Raw genomic sequence first — 24,295 nt, 5'->3', positions numbered from 1 at the left:
GCCTACAGATCGAGAGGTCCCGGGTTCAAATCCGGGTGTTTCCTATTCTCTTTTTTTTTATTTTTTGTATTATTTTTATAAAATTTTTTGGAAAGTAGTAAGTATTAAAATTAGTTTAATATTTAAATAAAATACAAAAAAATGTTTAAAGTAAATATATTGATTTCGTTGAAATCATATAATAGAAGTATAACTTCTTACGTGCGTACAAAGTACACACACATTCTTTTTTTCTTTAAAGTGTAATTATTTCAGCCAGGAAATACTTCGCCAGAGTGGTCCTCGTTTTCCTTTAACTTTTCCCTGTAAGATTAGTTGCAGCAGTTAATATCTCTCGCTATTCCTCATGATGTGACCGAGGTATTTGATTTTTTATTTTATTGTGGTTAAAAATAAAGGATCCGGTGGACGTTAAATTAAAATTAAATTATATAACCACATATACACATTTATTTAAAAAAAAATAACAAAATAAATAAAAATATTTACACCATAACTAATATTCAGACAATACAAACAAAACTGGGAAGCTCTGTTCTTGTAGACTTAAAATTTATAATTTAATAATCAAAAACAAATACTGGCGATATTATTGGATTAATTATATCATAAGAACGTTTATAACTTTCATTTATGTCATTTAATCTTTCAGGTGTAGCATAGGACACGTTCTCCCACATGTATTTCAATACTTTTATACACTTCGCAACCTACAAAAAATAAGCATTCTAAATATACATGTTCCAGATAACATTACTTCAGTTACTTTAAAAAATACTAAATCTGTTGTATTTTTTAAACTACTCTCCCAAACCTTTCCTAAGGAAAGGTTTTAGTACCTGTGACCACCTCTTGACAATGAAGATCCTTATAGAAAAAACCAACAAATATAACATACATAGCTTTTGTTGAATTTGAAAAAACTTTTGACAGTTTTGAGCACTGGGCTATAAAAAGCTCACTAGACAGTAGCATAATAGACTACCGATACACAGAGTTAATAGACAACATCTACAGAAATGCTACAACCAGAATAAAACTGCACAAAAATACAAACCCTATAGCTAGAAAAAAAGGGATAAGACAGGGTGACACCATATCACCAAAGCTATTCAATCAGGTATTAGAAGACGTATGCAAGAAATTACAATGGGAACATAAAGGAATCAAAATAAATGGGTAATACGTGAGTCACCTTAGATACGCCGATGATATCGTTCTGATAGCCAACAGGAAAGAAGAACTTAAAGATATGCTCGAAAAATTAGAACATCAGCCAAAAACAGTAGGTTTAAGAATGAATCTAGGCAAAACAAAGACGATGACAAACACAGAGCAAGCTACTATTATCACAATTCGAGGAAGTGAAATAAAACAAGTACGAGAATATATACACTTGTGGCAAGTAATAAAAGCGAGCAGAGAAAATCAAACAGAAGTAATTAAAAGACGTATAAAATTGGCATTGGCGGCATTTGGCAATTTGAGCTACATCTTAAGTCTAAAGTCTTTAACCAGTGTGAGTCAAGTCCCACAGCACTTAGGCCACAATTGACCCATTGTGCATCCTCCCAGGGGGTTGTCGTCCTTAGTTCATTGTTCATCCTGCCATTTCCAGGAAGGCGGACAAATCACATGGTGACATCTCCCCTATATCGGCAGGTGTAGGCCAAGACTGGTCGAACGCATACCCTCGTATTGACGATAAATCCGGACATTCACATAGGACATGCTCGACAGTTTCGTCATCTCGTTCACACCTCCTGATTAGAGGTGTGTCTACTAGCCCCAGTGTGTGGAGGTGTTTTCTTAGTTGACAATGGCCAGTTAAAAAACCAACCGTCAAGCGTAGGTTTTTCCTGGTCATTCTCAAGTACCTTTCTGATGCTGACTTCCCAAGGTTCCTTAGTGTTACCTTGGCAAGTCTACATCCTGGCCTTTCTTCCCATCTTTTCACGGTTTGCGTGTGGGAGTGACATTTGGACAATTTCCGCGATTGTTGCAGTTGACCAGCCAAAAAGATCACCAGGTCCTAAGAGTCATAGGCCTGCTGCCTTCCTAGCTAGCTGGTCAGCGATACGGTTGCCTTTATTTCCGTTGTGTCCTTTAACCCACCTCAAGATGATCTTGTTACCATCCGAAGCTTGGGCTAGTGATTCATGACACTCCATTACTAGCCCTTATATGACACGTGGTCTGTTCAGGGTTAGTAGCGCTTGTCTGCTGTCTGTGCAGATTATTATAGTTTTTCCGGTTATACCTTTCCGGATTATCTCTTTTGCGGCTATGGAGATACCAGCCAGTTCAATCTGAACTACGCTGGCATTTTTGCCCATACTCCATTTTGCACTAAGGTTCAGTGATCTGGAGTATATTCCGCATCCTGAGCCTTCTTCCGTTTTGGAGCCATCGGTGTAGATGCAATATGCATTTGCAACGTTTGACTCCCTATGTTGTCTTGTTTCGATTTTGTAGGGTTTGTCGAAGACAAACGTAGGTTTAATTGAGTCGCATCCATGGCCCGCATGTAGCTGGGGCAGTGCCTCCAGCTTACCCCGCCAGAAACGACATCTCAATTGGCCCATTCCTACATCAAGGTTTGCACCCGTTGAGCGTAATCTCATCATCGTCATCAGCGCCACCTCTTTGACATATATGTCTAAAGGGGTAATGCCAATGAGCAACTCCATTGCAGCAGTTGGTGTTGTTTTCATGGCACCTGTTATATTTAGACAAGCCACCCGTTGAATATGGTTTAATTTGTTGATCGCTGTTGCCTGTAGCACTTTTGGTACCCAAGCAATGGCTCCGTAAGTTAGCATTGGCCTAATGACAGTAGTGTAGATCCAGGCAACCACCCTGGGCGAAAGGCCCTAAGTGCGTCCGACCGTTCGCCGACACTGTTCATAGGCAATATATGCTCTTTTAGCTCTACTACCTAAGTGAGAGTTCCATGATAACTTCCTGTCAAGGGTAATACCAAGGTATTTCACCTCTTCAGAGAAGTTCAGACTGCAGTTTAGAATCCTAGGGAGCATTAAGTCCGTGATCCTTCTTTTTCTGGTGAAGAGGATCATTTCTGTCTCTGCCAGTGTGTATTACCAGTAATCATGTATGGAGCGCAAACTTGGACACTAATCGAAAATAATATGGATAAACTTATAAAAACACAGAGAGCAATGGAAAGACAGATGTTGCAAATACACTTGAAGGACAAAAAACGAAACGAGTGGATTCGAAACATTACAAAGTTTAACGATGTAAGGGAAAAAGTAGCCGAATCTAAATGGAAATTTGCGGGCACATCAGACACAGAGACGATAGGTGGAACAAGGAAATACTACACTGGAGACCATACGAATACAAAAGAAGTAGACGAAGACCACAGATGAGATGGATTGATGATTTGAAGAGGTAAGCCGGTCCAAGGTAGGTGAACAAAAATTTTAAATTCAAAGACAATATGACATATCGAAAATAGACGAAAGGGAATAGATTATAATATTTGAGTCGATCAAAAGATAGAATAAGATCATACAAAGTAACAAAATAATACAAAACATTGTTATATAGGTTCGGAAAGAATCTAACGTTGGTACACGCGTTCAATGAGAGTAACAGAGAGAGACTTATTTAATACGTATTTAAAACGGTATAGAAAATATAGACAGACAGGACAGACAGATGGCCGGAGAGACATACATGAAACCGGAAGTATATATTTGTTTTACAAATAAACAATGAACAAGTGTAAAAAAAAAATGAACAAGTAATAGAAATAAAGTATCTAGGGATTACACTGTCCAACTATGAAGACGTTGAAAAAGAAGTAAGAGATCAAGTACAAAGATAAAATTGATTATTCTTTTTCTCCTAGGCATCTTTCAGTGCGTCACAGTTTTTCGATGTCCTTGTAACGCATTAAATTGTATGTGACAGAAAAAAAGGCACGTCCGTGATTACAGAAATTTATAACATTTATTCTAGTTGTCGATAGATGGCGCTATAATCGAAAAAAAAATATTTACGAATATAATCTGTACAATAATTTATAAGACTATACAAATCAAAGAAAATACCATTTTATAAATGCAATAAACACAATTGATTTGTTTTTATGTAAAATTGCAAATAAAATGTGACAACTGTCAGATTTAACTAAAATGTCATGTTAGATAGAATAATTGTTATAAATGTATATTATCACGCACTTACCTTTTTTTTATCATTTGTGACGCACTGAAAAACGCCCATGAAAAGGACCATAGCAGGATAAGACCAGTTATGAGGTACGTATCAGAAATAAGACATTTCGCTGGCACAGCCAAAACACAAGGAATGCTGGAAATAGCAGTAATGAGAATGAGAAGAGAAATGAGAGACACTCAAATATACTCAAAAGAAACACAATGTAATATACAGGGTATTGATAAGTGGACATTAAATAGAAAAAAAGTATGGAAGAATCACATTCGCGAAAGAGTCGCGAAAATAGCAAAGGATAAATAATCACCAAGCGGCGATTTCGCCAATTTCTTCTTTTAATATAGGAAACCAGATCCTACTGCATAATTAATAACTATATAACTACAAATATAGTGAGCACATAAAGGTGGGAATAAATTAATTTTTTCATGAATGGGCGATTTTAGAAAAAAATCCCGAAACAGGTCAATTTTTATTTTTAAATTACGATTTTTTGGCATATATATCGTACTAGTGACGTCACCCATCTGCAGGTTATGACGTCATCGATGATTCTTTTAAACGAGAGTAGGGGTCGTGTGATAGCTCATTGGAAAGGTAATTAAATTCTCTATTCAGTAATATAAAATAAACATTAACATAATTATCTATACAGTGTGTCCAAAACAAATTTTTTAAATTAAATTTATTGTCATAAAAAGAAGAATGTGTGTAATTTATTTAATTCAAAATACATTTCACTGGTGTCAGAAAACAGGAAAAAATGTTTATTTGACAAATAAATATTGTTTTTTGCTTAAATTCAATATTAAAGCAGCCACCCACCTGCCTCTTGACAGTAAACATTTAATTAAAGCGAAAAGCAATGAATATTTTTCAAATAAACATTTTTTCGGTTTTCTGAGAGCAGTAAAATGTATTTTGAATTAAATAAATTACATACATTCGTCTTTTTATGTCAATAAAATTAATAAAAAATTTTTTTTGGACACCCTGTAAAAATAATTATGTTAATGTTTATATTACTGAATAGAGAATTGAAGTACCTTTCAAATGAGCCATCACACGACCCCTATTCTCATTTAAAAAAATTATCGATGACGTCATCACGCCCAGATGGGTGACGTTACTACGAGCCCTGACAACTATATGTTGTAACAAGCAGTTATTTGGCGAATAAAATGCCAATTTACCGAAATTCTTTTATTTACATTTTTTTTTAAATGTAAATATGAAATTAACAACATTTTTTATGATGTATGGAATTATTTCTACGGTTTAATTATATATTTTATGTTGAATACTGTTCAATTAATTGTTTAATAATCGAAAACTGCTGACAACTAAATATTGGAACATTTTAAAATTTCTTGGCGTTTTAGCGTGCCTGGCGAGAAACGAGTGAAGTTTTATAAGCTTGACGGAAAGAAGGCTTTGAAATCAAACATACGAGTAGCTAGTTTGTTGTCCACAATAATTATTATAACGAGTCATTTGAGTTTGAATAAATTAACAACTGTCAGTTATTATCGGTAAAATACAATAATGGCACGCGGAAAACCTACTGATCCAAAAGTGCGAGAAATCATTATTAATCAGTACCACAAGGGTAAAACAATGCGTGAAATTTCCAGTGAATTAACGGTAGCAACATCTACAGTGTTTAATATAATTAAGAAATATGGTGAAACTGCCAGTATTGATGTTCGCGGCAAAAGCTCAGGCCGTCCAAAAGCTGTTTCTCAAAGGAGTGTCAGACATTTAATCAGAATATGTAAGTCGGGAAGAAGAAATACACTACGAGAAGTAACTGCTAGATGGAATAGAGAAACTGGGATGAATGTCTCCAGAGAATGTTGTCGCAAATATATCCACAAAAGCGGTCTTAGTTTTTATAAGGTATGTTTGATAGGTTTTTATTTGTGATATAAATTTTCTATTTTTTTTCTTTATTTGAATAGGCCGAAGAAAAACCATTGTTGACGGAAGCTCAGAAAAGGAATCGTTATATTTGGGCTAAATCTAAACTTTCGTGGACCAAACTTGACTGGGACAAAGTTATCTATAGCGACGAAAGCAAATTTGATGTCTGTGTGGGAGATTACCGAAAGCGTGTGATTAGGGAAAAGACAGAATCATTCCATAAAGATTGTCTCAAAAGGACTGTAAAGTTTCCACAGGGTATCATGGTGTGGGGTTGTATGTCGGCCAAAGGGGTGGGAACTTTACATTTTATTGAAGGCATAGTAAACGCAGCCAAATATCAAGATATCCTTGAACATTCGTTTTTACCAAGTGCGGCAAGGTTATATCCATCCGGAGATTTTATCTTTCAACAGGACGGAGCCTCATGCCATACGGCTAAATCTACCAAAAAATGGATGGGAGAACATGACATTAAAGTTTTATCACATCCTTCTAGTAGCCTGGATCTTAATCCAATAGAGACACTTTGGCACAAAATGAAACAACGCCTAAGAAATAACCCTCAGCGTACTTTGCCACAACTACGTACTAAATTGCAAGAAATATGGGATAGTTTCACTCCTGAGTTCTGTGAAGGCCTAGTTGATACAATGCCTAATAGAGTTCAGGCTGTTATTCAAGCTAAGAGCGACGTTACGCCTTATTAATTTTTATTTTAATTAGTTAAAAACCGCTTGTTCCAATATTTAGTTGTCAGCGTTTTTTGATTATCTAACAATTAGTTAAATAGTAACCAACATGAAATATATAATTAAATTGTAAAAATAATTCTACACGCAAAAAAAAGTTGTTAATTGCATATCTACAATTATTAAAAAAATTAAATAAAATAATTTCGGTAAATTGGCATTTTATTTGTAAAATAACTGCTTGTTCCAACATATAGTTGTTAGGGCTCGTAGTATGATATACATGCCACAAAGTCGTAATTTAAACATAAAAATTGACCTGTTTCGGGATTTTTTTCCAAAATCGCCCATTCATGAAAAAATTAATTTATTTCAACCTTTACGTGCTCACTGTATATGAGTGTATAAGGCAATGTGTAAATAAATGAGAAAAAATGGCTGACTTGGCGACATGCACGTGTTAAAATCTATTATTAAAACTTACGTTATCAAATGACGTATCTTTTGCTCCATTTTCTCTAATTTGGCCAATCAAAATTTTTGCGTTATTAATAAACTCAGCATGGGACGATATAATGGAAGACAAATCATTCGCAGATTCAAAATCAAGTTCGAATTTGTGCAAACATTTGGTAAAAATAAATGAAAATATGTAATGATGCACTCTGTTTAGCAAATTGATCAACGCAAATCGCAAATACTTCAATTTCATAATAGTGGTTTTGTTGCTACCAAATTTATACCTCTCTTTCCTTGGTTCCAAATCTGAAAATAAAATAAGTTTAAAGTATTTTACGGTATATTATTGGTGCTATTTATAAATCTGCTATATAGCAGTAGTAAGAAATAAATTGTATCAAGCTAAGCTTAGGTAAGCTGGACGAATTTAATATCACCAGCACACTCACACAGCATAGTCTTGGGGGAAACATTTAATAGACGCTAAATGTAAAACAAGCAATTTCTGCCTAAGGGTAAGAACAGAACCAGTGGGTCGAGGTGGAGGTGTAGGTCGCGGTGGATGCTACTAGTTAAGTCGCGGTCGATGTGGACAGCACATAGCAAGGAGGTCACCTGCGCTGTCAGTCGAGCTAGAACCACTATCAAGTGAAGTAGTTTAATGAAATTTGAATGATAAAACGACTGTGCTTTTGCGATGTTGTGTCAGTCAAGTGATGATAGTGATGAAATGTCAAGTGTAAATAATCAGATCCTCCTTCATATTTCAAAAATTTGCCAAATTTAATAACTTTAGAAATTCAAAAATAAACTGATTACAAAAAAGGGATTATATAAAAAGTATCAACTCAGACAGCGCAGGTAATGACAACTTGACTTCGAACGGACCAATCACAGGGAAGCATCCTTGTAGGCCGCGCAGTAGACATCCATGTAAAACAAACTCATTTTATTTTCAAAAGCATCGATGTAAACCTCCTGGATGGCATCGCGCAAACCTCCATCGCAACTTACTTGCTCTGTTCTCTTCCATCCACCACAATGTGTTCGTTTTACATGGATATCGACATCGACCGCGACCCACTTGTTCTGTTCTTACCCTAAGCATATGATTTGTACTTAGTGGCCGATATAATACACAAATTAAATTAAATGTTGACTACTTTTTTGACTACATAAAAAAGTATGGGCCTGCAAACAAATGAAACCATAAAATATGGTGGCCTTCTTCTTCTTTAAGTTCCATCTTCTATCGAAGGTTGGAAATCATCATGGCTATGCGGACCCTGTTGACTGCCCCTGTAAATAGCTCTGCACTATTGAACGTTATCCGTTATTATTACTGTATGGTCTGCAAAACGTAAGTTGTTCAAAACTTCTCCACCGATAGATATACCTTCTATTAAATCTGAAAGCGCTTCTTGAAATAGCGCTTCACTGTAGACATTGAAGACTGGTGGGGACCGTACGCAACCCTGACGGACTCCTCTCTGTATTTTGATATTTTGGATGTTCTGCTTGTCAACTCTTAGCTTGGCAGTTTGATTCCAATATAGATTATGTAGATATAATTTTCATATCACGACTGTCAATATTTTTGCTTTTTAATAACGTATCTACGAGCTTTTTACTGTCACTGTATAAACAAAAACTTGACAACAAAATAAGTTTGTACGATGAATTTTCAATAAAATTAAATTACTATGATGCAAAAGAAATACAAAGAAAGTTACACAATTTAAATTTATATTCTCGCAAATCTAGTGTTTCACTAAATATAAAAGCAGTCCAAACTGCACAGTAGACATTCGAATAAAATCTTTGAATTGCTTTGCATCCTCCAATCGCAACTCATTTACGAGAGCTTATCCGCCTCTCAAATCAATTCGATGATCCACCAGTTTTCTCATTAAACACTTCTTTTTTTTTTTGTTCCCGTGTAAAGCTGTAAAGTATATTTGTTTAGTATTTTCCGACCATTAATAAAAGTACATTAATATTGTCACTATTCTGTTCCTATTTAATCTATACTTGAATATAAAAATAAATGATGCGCCGATGTCTCGTAATATGATATATTCCTTTAATATTTACCGTCAACCAGTTTGTTTGGGTGTTTCAACTGACAATATAAATACTGTACTAGGCCAGGGTAATAAGACAAAAATATACCCTGTTCGTGACACTTTAACAGCCAGGGTACTGAAGGGTTTTTTCGACAGGTAATACCTATAAGAACAAATTGTAACTATTTCCTGCGTAGGATCTGGCGGCCATTTTTATTTATAAACAATTTAGATTCAAAAAATTTAGATTTAAAAAATAGAATCAAAAAATTTTTTTTCAAATCAATAGAAAACATTATTACTTATGGTTTTCTTCGTACATACATCTTCGAGAGAATGGAAATAGCTTTAAAATGGCATATTACAAAGTTTGATATTCATTTATTGTTAATATAATTGCGAAAAAAGGTTGAAATTGCAAAAAAAATAATTACCCAATAACTATTATAAACATTAGTGTATATATTTGAAATTGTTGTCAAATGAGAGTTCTTTGGTGCTTAATATGTGATAGAAATTTCAAAGCGATTCATTCAATTCTTTAAATTTTTATGTATAAACCTTTTCAATTTCTTTGCAACACGAAAATGCGGCAGCGTCATAATACTCTGGTTAAATCGGAGAGTGCAGGAAGAGTCTATACCGGTTTCGGATGTTTTTTCCTCCTCATCAGTAGTCCCACATTCTCTTCTCTCCGATTTCCCCAAACATCGTACTTTGGGCCTTTTCGAATTGCAAAGAACGAAATGTCACGGATGTACTAGAGCCATCTACCGAAAAACAAAGTAAGTTATCAATCGAAGTAGCACAGAAAAAGACAATAAATATCGTTCCCATACCACCAGATTGACAAGTGGAATACTTTCTTTGGTTACAACCTCCCGAGTTTTTCAAAAATTATAAATCATACAGGATGCCGAGGAAATTAAGATGAGATAATTTTAAATAATTCACAACACATCTGCTCAGCGTCGTAAAAGTTCCAACAAGAAAGATTCCTTAGTACTCAACAAAAGAGTAAATGAATTAAATTGTATAAACATTTTCAATTTCTTTGCAACACGAAAATGTAGCAGCTGCATAATACTCTGGTTAAATCGGAGAGTGCAGGAAGAGTCTATACCGGTTTCGGAGGTTTTTTCCTCCTCATCAGTAGTCCCATATCCTCTTCTCTCCGATTTCCCCAGGCATCATACTTTGGGCCTTTTCGAATTACAAAGAACGAAATGTCACGGATGTACTAGAGCCATCTACCGAAAAAAAAAAAAAACGATTACCGACATTTACCGACAATGTTATTGCAAAAAAAATGCTTTCTGGGATAAACAATTTGAATAAAAAATGTATAAACATTCTCAATTTCTTTGCAAAACGAAAATGCAGCAGCTGCATAATACTCTGGTTAAAGCGGAGAGTGCAGGAAGAGTCTATACCGGTTTCGGAGATCTTTTTCCCCTCATCAGTAAGCCCATATCCTCTTCTCTCCGCTTTAACCATTTACCATAGCTTAGGGCCTTCCCGAATTGCAAAGAAAGAAATGTCACGGATGAACTAGGGCCATCTACCGGAAAACAAACTAAGTTATCAATCGAAGCAGCGCAGAAAACGACAATAAATATCGCCTCCGTACCACCACAAATATCGCCTCCGTACCACCATATCCGATATTTATTGTCGTTTTCTGCGCTGCTTCGATTGATAACTTAGTTTGTTTTCCGGTAGATGGCCCTAGTTCATCCGTGACATTTCTTTCTTTGCAATTCGGGAAGGCCCTAAGCTATGGTAAATGGTTAAAGCGGAGAGAAGAGGATATGGGTTTACTGATGAGGGGAAAAAGATCTCCGAAACCGGTATAGACTCTTCCTGCACTCTCCGCTTTAACCAGAGTATTATGCAGCTGCTGCATTTTCGTTTTGCAAAGAAATTGAGAATGTTTATACATTTTTAATTCATTTACTCTTTTGAGTATTAAGGAATCTTTCTTGTTGGAGCTTTACCATGCTGAGTAGATGAGTTGTGAATTATTTAAAATTCTCTCATCTTAATTTTCTCGGCACCTGTATGACTTATAAATTGTAAAAGTTTCAGGAGGTGTAACCAAAGAAAGTATTCCACCTGTTGTCAATCTGGTGGTACGGAGGCGATATTTATTGTCGTTTTCTGCGCTGCTTCGATTGATAACTTAGTTTAATTTTAATAAAATTTAAACAATTGAATGAATCGCTTTGAAATTTTTATCACATATTAAGCACCAAAGAACCCTTATTTGACAAAAATTTCAAAGCTGTACACTAATTTTTACAATATGTAGTTATTGCGAAATTATTTTATTTTGCAATTTCGACCTTTTTCGCAATTGTATTAACAATAAATGAGTATATCAAACTTTGTAATAAGTCATTTTAAAGCATTTTCCATACTCTCGAAGATGTTTGTACTAAAAAAAAAAAACCATAAGTTTCACTGTTTTCCATTGATTTGAAAAAAAAGGAAAAATGCCGTTTTTTGACACTAAATTGTTTATAAATAAAAATGGCCGCCAGATCCTACCGTCAATAGGAAATAGTTACAATTTGTTCTTATAGATATTATCTGTCAAAAAAACGCTTCAGTACCCTGGCTGTTGAAGTGTCATGGAAAAATCCTTATTACCCCGGACTATACCTCTGAATTCCTTATTTGCGATTGTGAGACCCAAATAGATGCTTAAATTCTAATAAACGCATTAGTTAATTCATACCGTTAAAAGATAGATGGTTCAGAGTATACAGCCCCCATTTAATCTTCAGAATAAAGTGAAATATGTCCTTGTATATCGTCATTTGAGACGAACTGATAATGATATTTAATGGCCACGGGATTTCTATGTTAACGCTGATCATGTTGCAAGCCTCCAGTGCGTCACTACAAACTTTCCAATTTTTATTGACTTGAACGCAACAATTTTCATAAAAGTCGGGGTAACTATCCATAATTATGTCTTGAAGGTGAGAAGTAAGCCAAATGTCGTTTCCCCAGTTTTTACTTTGAGCATAAACCTAAAAATGAAATCAAAAAATAAAATTAAACCAATAAAAAATATTCTCAATTAAAAAAGGAGTAAGGCAAGGTTGTATACTTTCTCCAATGCTCTTTAATTAATACGTAGAAAAGCCTTCGCAGAAGCAGTGGCAGACTCTAATAAGGGTATTAAAGTAAACAGCATACTTTATTAACAACATCAGCTATGCCGATGACATATAAGATCTTCGATGCATACGGGTAATATGACCCGTATGCGCGCCAATGGAGAATATAAAATTCTTAATTGTATCTCAAACAATGCGCAATAACCAACTCTTAAAACCTAACTAATTTCAATTGCATATCTCAACCGGTTTTAGAGCAATAAGTAAATCGTCAGTTTGTAAGAAAAATTTCAGCATTCCGTATCTCGGAAACGAAGCATTTGCAGACATATTATGTTTATAAAGCAAACTATCATTATTTTCTCATAAAGTTTGCCGCACTTATTTAGAAACACCCTGTATTAATGAAGAACATGTCTAGTTGTTAAAGTACCTAACTTTTTTATTATTTAACATAAGCGAATGAATCAAAAACCATAATGTTAAGAAAACCCGAGGCTATAGTTGGGATTTAATTTCAGTATTTTATAAATGCTAGAATATTCCACACGGTATGGTGAACTTTGAGAAAAAAAAAAACAGTTTGATTAGTACACCCGGTATACAGTGACAATTTAACTGTCTAGCAACAATTTTATTACAACGGTAGTTAAAGAATAAGGCTATAACATAATAAAAAAATCACTTAAATCAAACAACAGTTTAGGAAATTCGAGACATCAAAAGTGACCTATTTTTAAGGAGGTTCGTTAATTTCTTGGAGTAGTGTATTTGAAACAATAGTTTGTAATCTTACCTTAATAAAAAACCGTCTGTAGAACGGAAAAATTAAATTGTCAAAAAACAAAAAAATATGCCGAAGAAACTGGAACTGCTTTTCGAGATGATGCTGTTCGATCAGAATTTTCTTCACTTTTAACCCAGAAATTGTAAAATGTTCTTTGAGAATTGTATTAAGTATTTTTTCAAAGAAATTTGACACTGGGAAGAAAGCTTTAGTAATCTTGGATATCCTTAAATAAAGATACATATAAATACTTAAAAATATTTGTTATATAATATTAATGTTATAAATCACAACAGAACATAATTTAGAACCTGTATCAAAGATAAAAAAGTTTTGATTGTCTTTCGTTTGGCCCCTAAAGACGACTAAAAATTCAAGTTATACCAGCCACTCCAAAACGCGTCGTGACGTCGTGACGTTAAAAGTGATTTTGATCGTTTGAACTATTCGTAGAAAATTTGTACTTTTACAAAATGGTTTTATTTTCAATAGTAAACCTTCTTTCCTTTCCTTCAAAAACTGTATCAAACTCCAATCTCAACAAACTGGTATATATTATTACAACGACATACGATAAATGTCATTAGAATATACATACTTTTCCTTTATTCCCCGACGACGAGCTGGCCAAATACCCAAGTAGGTGGAGCCCAATAAACTAAAGGAGAAGAGGAATATACCTAAGTATAACGCTGTGTCTAGGCACACGCTAACGTGTACGCAAATAAAAAAGTTATGAGTGTCAGAGTGTTGGAATTTGTTTAATCGCGTTGTGTTTACACTTTAATTTTAATATTGATTCTTAGTAAATAGATCTCTTATTTTTTATTTGTTTAGTGTTTGTTTTTAAATTAACTATGCAGTGTGGACAATTATTTAGTTGTTTTAATGAGTTTAACAACATTTTAAAACAGTATGAAAAAGTTAAGAGACTATAAATTAATATATTTTTTTAGTTATAAGTCAAATAATATTACCGTCCAAAATTAAAATAAAACTAAGACCTAAAGCTTTCACAATAATATTTAACTTGTTCTGAAGCTATTTCCTTGTGGCATTTTTGTAATCAACTATTCTAAATGGGAACTAAGCCACAATTTAAATAAAAAAAATGATTTTATTAACGTTTCGACGTTTAAATCGGACGTCGTTGTCAAAATACAAAATATTATTAAATTAAACAAAAATGTTATTGCTTAGTAAAAAATTTTTTCTAATAATTTATTTAATCTGACTAATTTTTGTATTTTGACAGTGACATCCGATTTGGACGTCGAAACGTTAATAAAATCATTTTTTTAGTTAAATTGTGGCTTATTTCCCATTTAGAATAGTTGATTATAATAATTAACTTACGTACAAAAATTATTTTAACAATATTTTGTACGTGTCATGTCAACTAAATACATATATTTATTTTGCTAACCTAAATATACACTTTTATACAGGGTGTCCCGAAAAGATTGGTCATAAATTACACCACAGATTCTGGGATCAAAAATAGGTTGATTGAACCTCACTTACCTATATACAATAGTGCACACAAAAAAAGTTACAGCCCTTTGAAGTTACAAAATGAAAATAGATTTTTTTTTCATATATCGAAAACTCTTAACGATTTTTTATTGAAAATGGACATGGGGCATTCTTATAGCAGCAACATCTTAAAAAAAATTAAAATGCAATTTGTGCATCCCATCAAAATTTTATGGGGGTTTTGTTCCCTTAAACCCCCGTGTACGTTCCAACTAAATTATTAATGTGGCACCATTAGTTAAACTCGAATGTTTTTAAAACTTTTTTGCTTCTTAGTACTTTTTCGATAAGCTAGTGTTTATCGAGATATTTTGAATATTTGTCGAATCCACCACATATTTGTTATTTAAGTTAAGGTTAAGTACGATTATAAGATACCTGTTAATAATCTGAAAATTTATTTATAATTTACATTTTTAGGTATATTTGGAAAAAGAAGCCAAATCTCGATAAAAGGGGACTTATCAAAAAAAGACTAATGGGCAAAAAAGTTTTAAAAACACTGTGCTTAACTAACGGTACCACAATAGTAGTTTAATTGGAACGTACACAAACATTGGGGGGTTTAAAGGAACAAAAGCCCCATAAAATTTTTATGTAAATATATTAAAAACGAAGCCGCTTCTCGATAAAAAATGGCTTATAGAAAAAATACTAAGAGGCGAAAAAGTTTTAAAAACGTTGTGTTTAACTAATGGAACCACAATAATGAATTAATTGGAACGTACACAAAAGTTTGGGTGGGCTTAAGGGAACAAAACCCCCATAACATTTTTATGGAGTGGACAAATTTTACTACAATTTTGTTTTAAGATGTTTCTGTCATAAGAATGATACATGTTCATTTTCAATAAAAAATCTCTAATAGTTTTCGATATATTGAAAAAAATCTATTTTTATTTTGTAACTTCAAAGGGCTGTAACTTTTTTTATGAGCACATTTGTACTAAGGTAAGTTAGGTTCAATGGAACTATTTTTGACACGAGAATGTGTGGTATAATTTATGACCAATCTTTTCGGGACACCCTGTATATACATTGATTTATTACAATTAAGTTTGAAACATCTGAATAGTCCTGATTCCCTTCCCTTAACAAATATTCTTCTATCAAACAAACACTAAACATATCAAAATAGCATGTACCAAAATATTATATACAGTCACTGCGCACGCTAAATAATGACGTTACTGGCTTGATGAAGTTTAATTCGCGTGTACCTAACTTTTTTATTTGCGTACACGTTAGAGTATACCTAGACACAGCGAAATATAACCATACTAATAACTAATGTAAAACTATGTGAGGTCACGGGTCATTTGAACTATTTTATACCGCAGAAGACTTTAAATATGTATTTCTAAGTTATTACGAGTTTTTGAAGCTTGAAATTTTGGAAATCTCATTTTTAAACAAAACTGAACATTATTATGTAATAAAAAAAATGTGCAAGTTCCCTATTGTCAGGTATACTCTCGAGCGACAGTGGCCGGTCGCTCGTCTGAAATGGCACGTTTAATTTACATAAGCATTTACAGCTAACTACTTTGTGGCGCCACAGAGTAGTGATGTAATGAATGTCATTTTTTGAACATTCGCGAATACGAATGCGAATGCGAATATCTGCTACCGACATTTGCGAATGCGGATGCGAATGCGAATATTCAGTTTTTTAAAATTTGTTTCTTTTTTTGTAATGTTTCCTAAATTTTTGATGAAGAGTTAATTGATATTTAGTTTAAATCAATCTGAATCTTAAGCTTTATTATAATACCAAATAATAAAAAAAAGTGAAGGCTGATAATGTGATTAGGATACAAGTTTAAGTTCTGTCTATCTATTGCCCTTCCTTTGTCCAAAGTTGAACGTAGGCCTCCCCCTTATTTTTCCACTCTTCTTGGTTCAGTGCTAATGCTATCGATCTGGTCCCTTCGTATCATTTTAGGTCATTCGACCATCTCGTCTGTGGACTGCCCCTTCCTCTTTTGTAGTCCCAAGGTCTCCAGTGAGTGATCGCTTCATTCCACCTTCAGTCTCTTTGTCCGCTGTTGTGTCCTGCATATTTTCATTTGAGAGTAGCTGCATGTTTGAGGTTAAGTTACCTTTTCTTAAGAAAAAAAGATGAGAAGTGAATAGATTTTGATTTTATTAACTTAATATTATCTTAAAAAATTTTTTTCTGGTTTTCATATTCGCAAAACATTCGCACAAATTTCGCGAATGTGGATGCGAATGCGAATATCCAAAAACATGCGAATATTCGCGAATGCGAATACGAATATTCGTTACATCACTACCACAGAGTAGTGCTGCAGAGTGGTTCGTCTGTTTTTGGAGTTAGCAATTATTCTACCTGCCACTGGATCACCACACCACTTCGACGCCATTGGCACGCCATTTGGTTGCCACGTTAGTGAGCGCTTTACCTTATTTGGGATCAATCATGGAAGGAACAGGATGATGCACGAAAGACATACAAGCAAGAATAACGAAGGCACAATTCGCCTTCAATATGTTAAATAAAATCTGGCAAGCAAGCGAAATATCAGAAGCAACAAAAATCAATGTATTCAATACTTGTGTAAAAAGCATATTACTCTATTTAGTCCAGGGTAATAAGGTTTTTTCCATGACACTTGAACAGCCAGGGTAGTGAAGCGTTTTTTCGACAGGTAATACCTATAAGAGCAAATTGTAACTATTTCCTGCGTAGGATCTGGCGGCCATTTTTATTTATAAATAATTAAGTGTCAAAAAATGGCATTTTTCACTTTTTTTTTCAAATCAATGGAAAATAGGGAAACTTATGGTTTTTTTAGTACAAATATCTTCGAGATTATGGAAAAAGCTTTAAAATGGCGTATTACAAAGTTTGATATACTCATTTATTCTTAATATAATTGCGAAAAGAGGTCGGAATTGCAAAAAAAATTATTTTCGCAATAACTGTTGTAAAAATTAGTGTACAGCTTTTAAATTTTTGTCAATTACGGATTCTTTGGTGCTTAATATGTGATAAAAATTTCAAAGCGATTCGTTCAATTGTTTAAATTTTATTCAAATTGTTTATCCCAGAGAGCATTTTTTTGCAATAACATAAGTCAGAAGAAAATGACGTTAGAACCATTCCACAGGTGTCAAATGAAAGAGCATGAGCTATATTTTCAACTTGGTTTAAAAAAAGGGAATAAAAAATGCATTTATTAGTAATAAATAATTATGCAAAAGTATCGTAAATCTTTCCTTATAAACTTTTTATTTTGTTATATAAGAAATTATACATATTTATTACAATTTTTTATCAATTATGATATAGATAACATTACTTGGTAGTTGTGCAATTAGAACAGGGTAAAAAAGTTAATTTTTTTGGAAAAAGTTATTCAAAAAGTTTATAAAGAAAAATGGATGATACTTTTGCGTAATTATTTATTACTAATAAACGAATTTTTTATTCACTTTTTTAAACCATGTTGAAAATGTAGCTCATGCTCTTCTGTTTGACACCTGTGGAATGGTTCTAAGGTAATTTTTTTCTGACTTATGTTATTGCAAAAAAAATGCTCTCTGGGATAAACAATTTGAATAAAATTTAAACAATTGAATGAATCGCTTTGAAATTTTTATCACATATTAAGCACCAAAGAACCCTCATTTGACAAAAATTTCAAAGCTGTACACTAAATTTTACAACAGTTATTGAGAAAATATTTTTTTTTTGCAATTCCGACCTTTTTTCGCAATTATATTAAAAATAAATGAGTATATCAAACTTTGTAATACGTCATTTTAAAGCTGTTTCCATAATCTCGAAGATATTTGTACTAAAAAAATCATAAGTTTCACTGTTTTCCGTTGATTTCAAAAAAAGGGGAAATGTCATTTTCTGACAGTTAATTGTTTATAAATAAAAATGGCCGCCAGATCCTACGCAGGAAATAGTTATAATTTGTTCCTATAGGTATTACCTGTCGAAAAAACGCTTCAGTACCCTGGCTGCTGAAGTGTCACGAACAGGGTATATTTTTGTCTTATTACCCTGGCCTAATTGAGCAGAATCTTGGAAGCACGACGAAAGCACAACAAAGAGGTTATAGACTTTTATAAATAGGTCTTTAAGAAAGATCCTAAAAATTTACTGGTGTAATAAAATAATGAATGAAGAACTATGGAAAAGAACAAAACAAACCAGTATAATAACAACAATTAGGCAGAAGAAATGGAAATGGATCGGCCATACGCTAAGGAAAGATCCTAGTAACCTCACAAGACAAGCAATCGAATATCAACCTGAGGGGACAAGAAAGAGGGGAAGATCAGATAATACCTGGAAAAAATCAGTAACCAGAGAACACACCAGAATCGGCTTAAGATGGGGGGAAGTGAAAAACAAATCAAGAAACAGAGGAAAATGGAAGAATCTGGTACGCAGATTACCCAAAAAATAAACACAAAGAAAATGCGCTGAGCTGGCCACCAGCCGTCTTACACCACCGGCCAAGAAACGCAGATGCGCCCAATACTCCACTAGGAGTGAGGGTCCAAGACAGAGATGTATAGAAAAATATTGCTTAGACTTACTTGTCATAAAGAGTTATTTCCTCACTTCTCTGCTGAGTTTCCTCAGACTTAAAATAGTCTTCAAAAGCCTCCATTAGAAAGCCATCAGATGTATCAACTAAATTTTCTAGTTTATCCATTTCCGTGGGCTGAGAAATATCATCAGACCATATAACAGGGTATTTGTAAGATATTTCCCCTTCTTTACATTCTTTGTCCGTTTCACATGTATCTTTAGGCATCAAGTCGCTATCAAAGAAGCTGCATAATTCTTCTATGCTTCTTCTAACAAATTCTTCATAAATTGTTTCTATAAAAAAAACACCGTTATACGATCTAATATGGTATACTTAATATGGGTGGTGAGAGTCTAAGAAATAGAATCGTTAAGTTAAAAAAATAGATTATTAAATTACACCTTTTTAACCGGAAGTCATATAAAAACCGGTATAAAAAAAGTAGGCATATATTTATTCTCGTCTTGCTAAGGCGCGTCGAGTAATATATCGCTTGCACTATTTCGGCGAGTTTAAAACAGTACTTTCAGTTGCAACTCTGCAACCGGCAGTCCAAGGTTACATTTCTTACCTTTAATACCACCGTTATAAGTTGAGTTATAAGTCACCGTTAGGCAGAAGAAGTATAGAACGCCCAAGGAAAAGATGGAATGACAATTTAGGGACAGAATAAAAGGCATTGTTAAAGAAAAACAGGCAGTACTGCCTATATAAAAGAAAAAGAAGAGCAAGAAGTTTAAAAAACCAGTAAATACAAGCACTTGTACTTCGTAAGTATTCTTTTCGTCAAGATATAAGAAATTTGACCTGACGCTGGTGGGATGTCCCTACCGATTTAGTATCATAATAAATAGTTGACGTTACTAATCCCTCAATTGTCTTTGCGACGGGTGGCAATAGTTTTGGAACAGCTACTAGGGCCGTACTTTATATTATTTACAGAACTGACTCGTTACCTATCAATGCAAATACATTATTAAAATTAAAATTTCTAGACAATGTATTAAAAATTTTGTTTACTGTAGACGAATTCGTTTAGTCATCTAAAATTAACTTGCTTGGAATCAATTACAAACGATCACAAACAATTTTTATGTCCAATGCGCTCATTACGTGAATTTTATGGAGTTAAGTATAGTTTCCACCAGAGGAACATGAAGGAACTTTTGTGTTTCTATTGCTTGTTGCTTAAAAATGTTTCGCAAAGTTCCTCAAAGTTCCTAAGTGTTTCTTCTTGTTTCGACAACAAATGTTGCATGTTTGCGATTGTTGGTGGTTTCCAGTTTTATCGGTAAACTTCAAAAGAAATACGGCAACAACAGGCAACATAAACATATTGTTGTCTGAGTGGAAACAGATACAGCAACTTGTAGTGACTTGTTTTTGTCTAGTGCAGCTCGACGGCGAACGTGGAATAATTTATAGTCGGTCGGACGTGTGAAAAAATAGAAAAATGCCGTTCATGTGGACAAATGAGTTAGTACTCGAATTAATCGAAAACTATAAGCTTTGTGAGTGTTTATGGAATACAAAGCACGCCCAGTATAAATGTAGAAATGCGAAACACGATGCTTGGACAACATTGGCAGAAAAAACAGGCTCAAATATAGAAGAAGTGAAAAGAAAAATGAAAAATGTTATTGCACAATTCTATAGAGAAAGAAAAAAATATCGTACGTTAAAAAAGTCGGGAGCCGGCGCCGTATTTATTTCAAAGTGGTTTGCTTATGAAGTCTTGTTGTTTCTTGCGGGCAGGAACAAAGTTAGAAAATGTACTGAAAAAGGAATAACTACAAGTGAGGTACGTATTTTTTTTGTTTTATTTGTAATTTTTATACAAAGTTAAAAATTATTTTGCCATGGAACCATTCCTTCGGGTGACATAAAATATTGAGCAAATTCATCTCGAACTTGTTTAGCTTCCAACGTTGAATTACGTGCTTGTTTTTGCAGTGATGCAAACATATTGTTGTTTATTTCGTTTCTCCAAGAACCTGGGATCCTTTCGCCCGTATCTTTGTCTTCTGAATCAAAGGTGCCAGGAGGTGAGTATGACTTTCGGGAATGTAAACTGCTTCTCAGAAAATTATGGAGATATACACATGCAGCAACAACTAATTCCACTCTGTCGGGTTCAAGTAGCATGGGTTTTCTTAATACCCTGAACCTAGCAGACATGATTCCAAAAACGTTCTCAGAAATACGCCTAGCGCGTGACAAGCGGTAATTAAAAATTCGTTTTGAGGAACCTTTCTCTTGAGTGCCAGGGTAAGGTTTCAATAAGTTTGGTGATAGGGGAAAAGCGTCATCTCCTAGAAAAACAAACGGAACAGCTTTTGTTCTTCCTGGCAATGGTTCTAATTCAGGCAAATTGAGCGTGTTTTGATATAACATTTTTTTGAAATGAGTACTGTCAAACACTCCACCGTCGGATATACGACCTTGGCTGCCCACATTAAGATACATCACCTCATAATTTGCGTTGGCCACAATAAATAACACCACACTGAAGAAGGACTTATAATTATAAAATTCACTGCCACTATGTTTTGGTGCTTGTATCATAATGTGTTTGCCATCCATAACCCCGGCACATTTAGGAAAATTCCAAAGATTAGCGAATTGATGTCCCGTAATAAGCCACTCCTCTCTACTCTGAGGCATCTGAAAAATAAAAAACCGGTAAATTTGTTTAATCAAAACTTCTCTCGCTTTAAATATAATTTGTATTTCATATTAAAAGAGTAAGAAGTAAAAATATATTTTTAATTTTCAGGGTGAAGATGATGGGTCAGACAGCAGTGCAACGGACAGCGGGGAAGTTGAATCGCAAGATTCCAATATAGCAGACGAGGCAGATGCAGTAACTGATTCTTCTTTTATTGTTGGAGAGGCGAACAATGACGTCGACACTCTGAACAAAACTGTTGCTGCTATTACTGAAACACCTACAAAGCCTAATGAAAACAGAACCAGATCTCCAACGCCTTCCACAAGCAGCATTACAAAAAGTAAACAGGGACCTAGGCTCTTTAAAAGTCCAAAAACAATGAAGAAAAGACAAGCTGATGTGAAAACTGACGAACGACAGGAAGAGGCATATGTATTGCTGAAGCAGCTACAAAATAAAAAGCCACGTAATCGGTTCCAAATTTTCGGCGAACTAGTTGCCTGTAAAATCGAAAATCTTCAAAATGAAAACGCTAAAAACACGGTAGAGCATTTGATCTCTAATATTTTGTATGACGCATCTATGGGTAAATACGATCGGCCATTTCCATGTTATCAAAGTTGGCATACACCTTCGGCCAATAACAACACAGCAAGATATTATTCAGATAACCAGAACTATTACTCATCCAGTACCAATGACTCTGTAACATCACCAGCCTCAACAACACACACACCTATGCCATCCCCAAATAGCTCTTGTTATGAAACTAACTATCTTCCCCAAACAGAGACAAACAATTCGACACTCTCAAAAGAAAAGCAGCCTTGTAGAAATCTTCAAGAATCATCTATATCTGATGCGATACGTCTGGCCATGTCAGATGCAGGACTTGATGTAAATTACTGATAAAATATTATTTGTTAAAAAGAATATCTCTTTAATTTTTTAATTAGATTTTTTAAATTTTTTATTTAGAATTTAAATAGAATATCTTGTTAATTTTTTTCTCACACTTCAAAAAATTGGTTTTTATTAAAATTTAATAAAATGTCTACTACTAATTACATTATGTCATTTGATTGAAAAGTTGTATATCTACCGAGGTATCTACTTACCTTAAGTTTATCCTTCAGAACTTCAGCGATTACTTTACATACTTCTGGTATAATTCTACTAATTGATGATACCGAAATTTTGAACAAGTACATCAAGGAATGGTAAGAATCGCCTGTTGCAAGGAATCGCAGTGTGAGCAGTAGTCGTTCCATTGGTGAAATGGCTTGTCTATAATTTGTATCTTCTTTCTGTATTTTGGGGGCAATTTGACATAATAACCATTCAAAATCGGTGCTGGACATTCGTAAAAAATTTTTGACACTACCGTTATTTTTATTATTTCCTATGTATACATCGTCTTTTTTTAATACATTGAGTAGATGCATGCCACCATATTCACTTCAATCACAGAGACTTGGTTCACCCAACATTTGTGCTTTCTTTTTTTCTTTTTTGCCGACAACACTATATAGGCCGCCGCTGCTGCAGCTATTTCATCATCTTGATCCATGTTTACCAACCGCGGTGGAAACACTAAGTTGCTCTCTCTCAGTTATCAGAAACGACCGGAAACAAAAAGTTCTGTCAGTGGAAATAAAAAGTTTACATTTGTTGCTAATCAGTTCCTAAATTTACAAACAAGAAGAAACACAGGCAACAAAAATGTTGCTACATGTTGCTATTTGTTCCTCCGGTGGAAGCAATGCTTTAGATTATAATGTGTTTTATATCGTTTTCACTTTAAACAAAATGGACTTCCGATAATGCAGCTTTCTATCTTTAAATAAAAAAAATTAAAGAATCATTAGAAAGAGCATTAGTTAAAGATAAGATATACCTCTAATTATTATTCTATAGCTTTACACATAATTCTCGTGCTTATAGGTATTTAGGTAAAATTAAGTATCATTTATTTATCCAGAAAACATACATTATGGAACATTATGAAAGGGGGGCAAACATATTTAAGTTTGACATTTGCACATTCAGGCAGTTATTTTCTTGCATTTAGATAGAAGGTTAGATCGCGAGTATTCAAGTAAAATGTCTGAAGTCGGTGAAGCTAGTGCTAAGTGTAAAACACGTGTACATTTATCTGATGATGCCAAAGAAATTATTAGGAATGTTTATCAAACTGTGAAAGAAGATAATCCAAATCCAGAAGACGGTAAATTCCTCATCAAGACAACA

At 33.9% G+C, this 24,295-nt stretch overlaps 2 protein-coding genes across 3 annotated transcripts in view; both read right to left on the bottom strand.

The window, feature by feature from the left end:
• Window positions 1–427: 427 nt before the first annotated feature.
• Window positions 428–24,295, bottom strand: part of LOC114328722 (gamma-tubulin complex component 5) — a 54,552-nt gene continuing 30,684 nt past the window's right edge. For both annotated transcript variants that reach the window (XM_028277666.2, XM_050656011.1), the window contains 5 exons: window positions 19,379–19,667; window positions 13,271–13,487; window positions 12,087–12,384; window positions 7,306–7,586; window positions 428–710 (listed from right to left, as the gene is read on the bottom strand). In XM_028277666.2, coding sequence (XP_028133467.1) covers window positions 561–710; window positions 7,306–7,586; window positions 12,087–12,384; window positions 13,271–13,487; window positions 19,379–19,667 — 1,235 coding nt within the window. In that variant the 3' untranslated portion in view covers window positions 428–560. The remainder of the gene's footprint in view (window positions 711–7,305; window positions 7,587–12,086; window positions 12,385–13,270; window positions 13,488–19,378; window positions 19,668–24,295) is intronic.
• Window positions 21,172–23,505, bottom strand: LOC126888015 (uncharacterized). Its single transcript, XM_050656012.1, has 2 exons — window positions 23,164–23,505; window positions 21,172–22,038 (listed from the first exon to the last, which is right to left on the bottom strand). Exons 1-2 carry the CDS (start codon window positions 23,488–23,490, stop codon window positions 21,217–21,219), a joined length of 1,149 nt encoding a protein of 382 aa, XP_050511969.1. The 5' UTR covers window positions 23,491–23,505; the 3' UTR covers window positions 21,172–21,216.

This window comes from Diabrotica virgifera, chromosome 7 (assembly GCF_917563875.1).
Source record: "Diabrotica virgifera virgifera chromosome 7, PGI_DIABVI_V3a".
NCBI lineage: Eukaryota > Metazoa > Arthropoda > Insecta > Coleoptera > Chrysomelidae > Diabrotica > Diabrotica virgifera.
The sequence above is the reverse complement of the archived record's forward strand: the minus strand, read 5'-3'. Positions and strand labels throughout refer to the sequence as shown.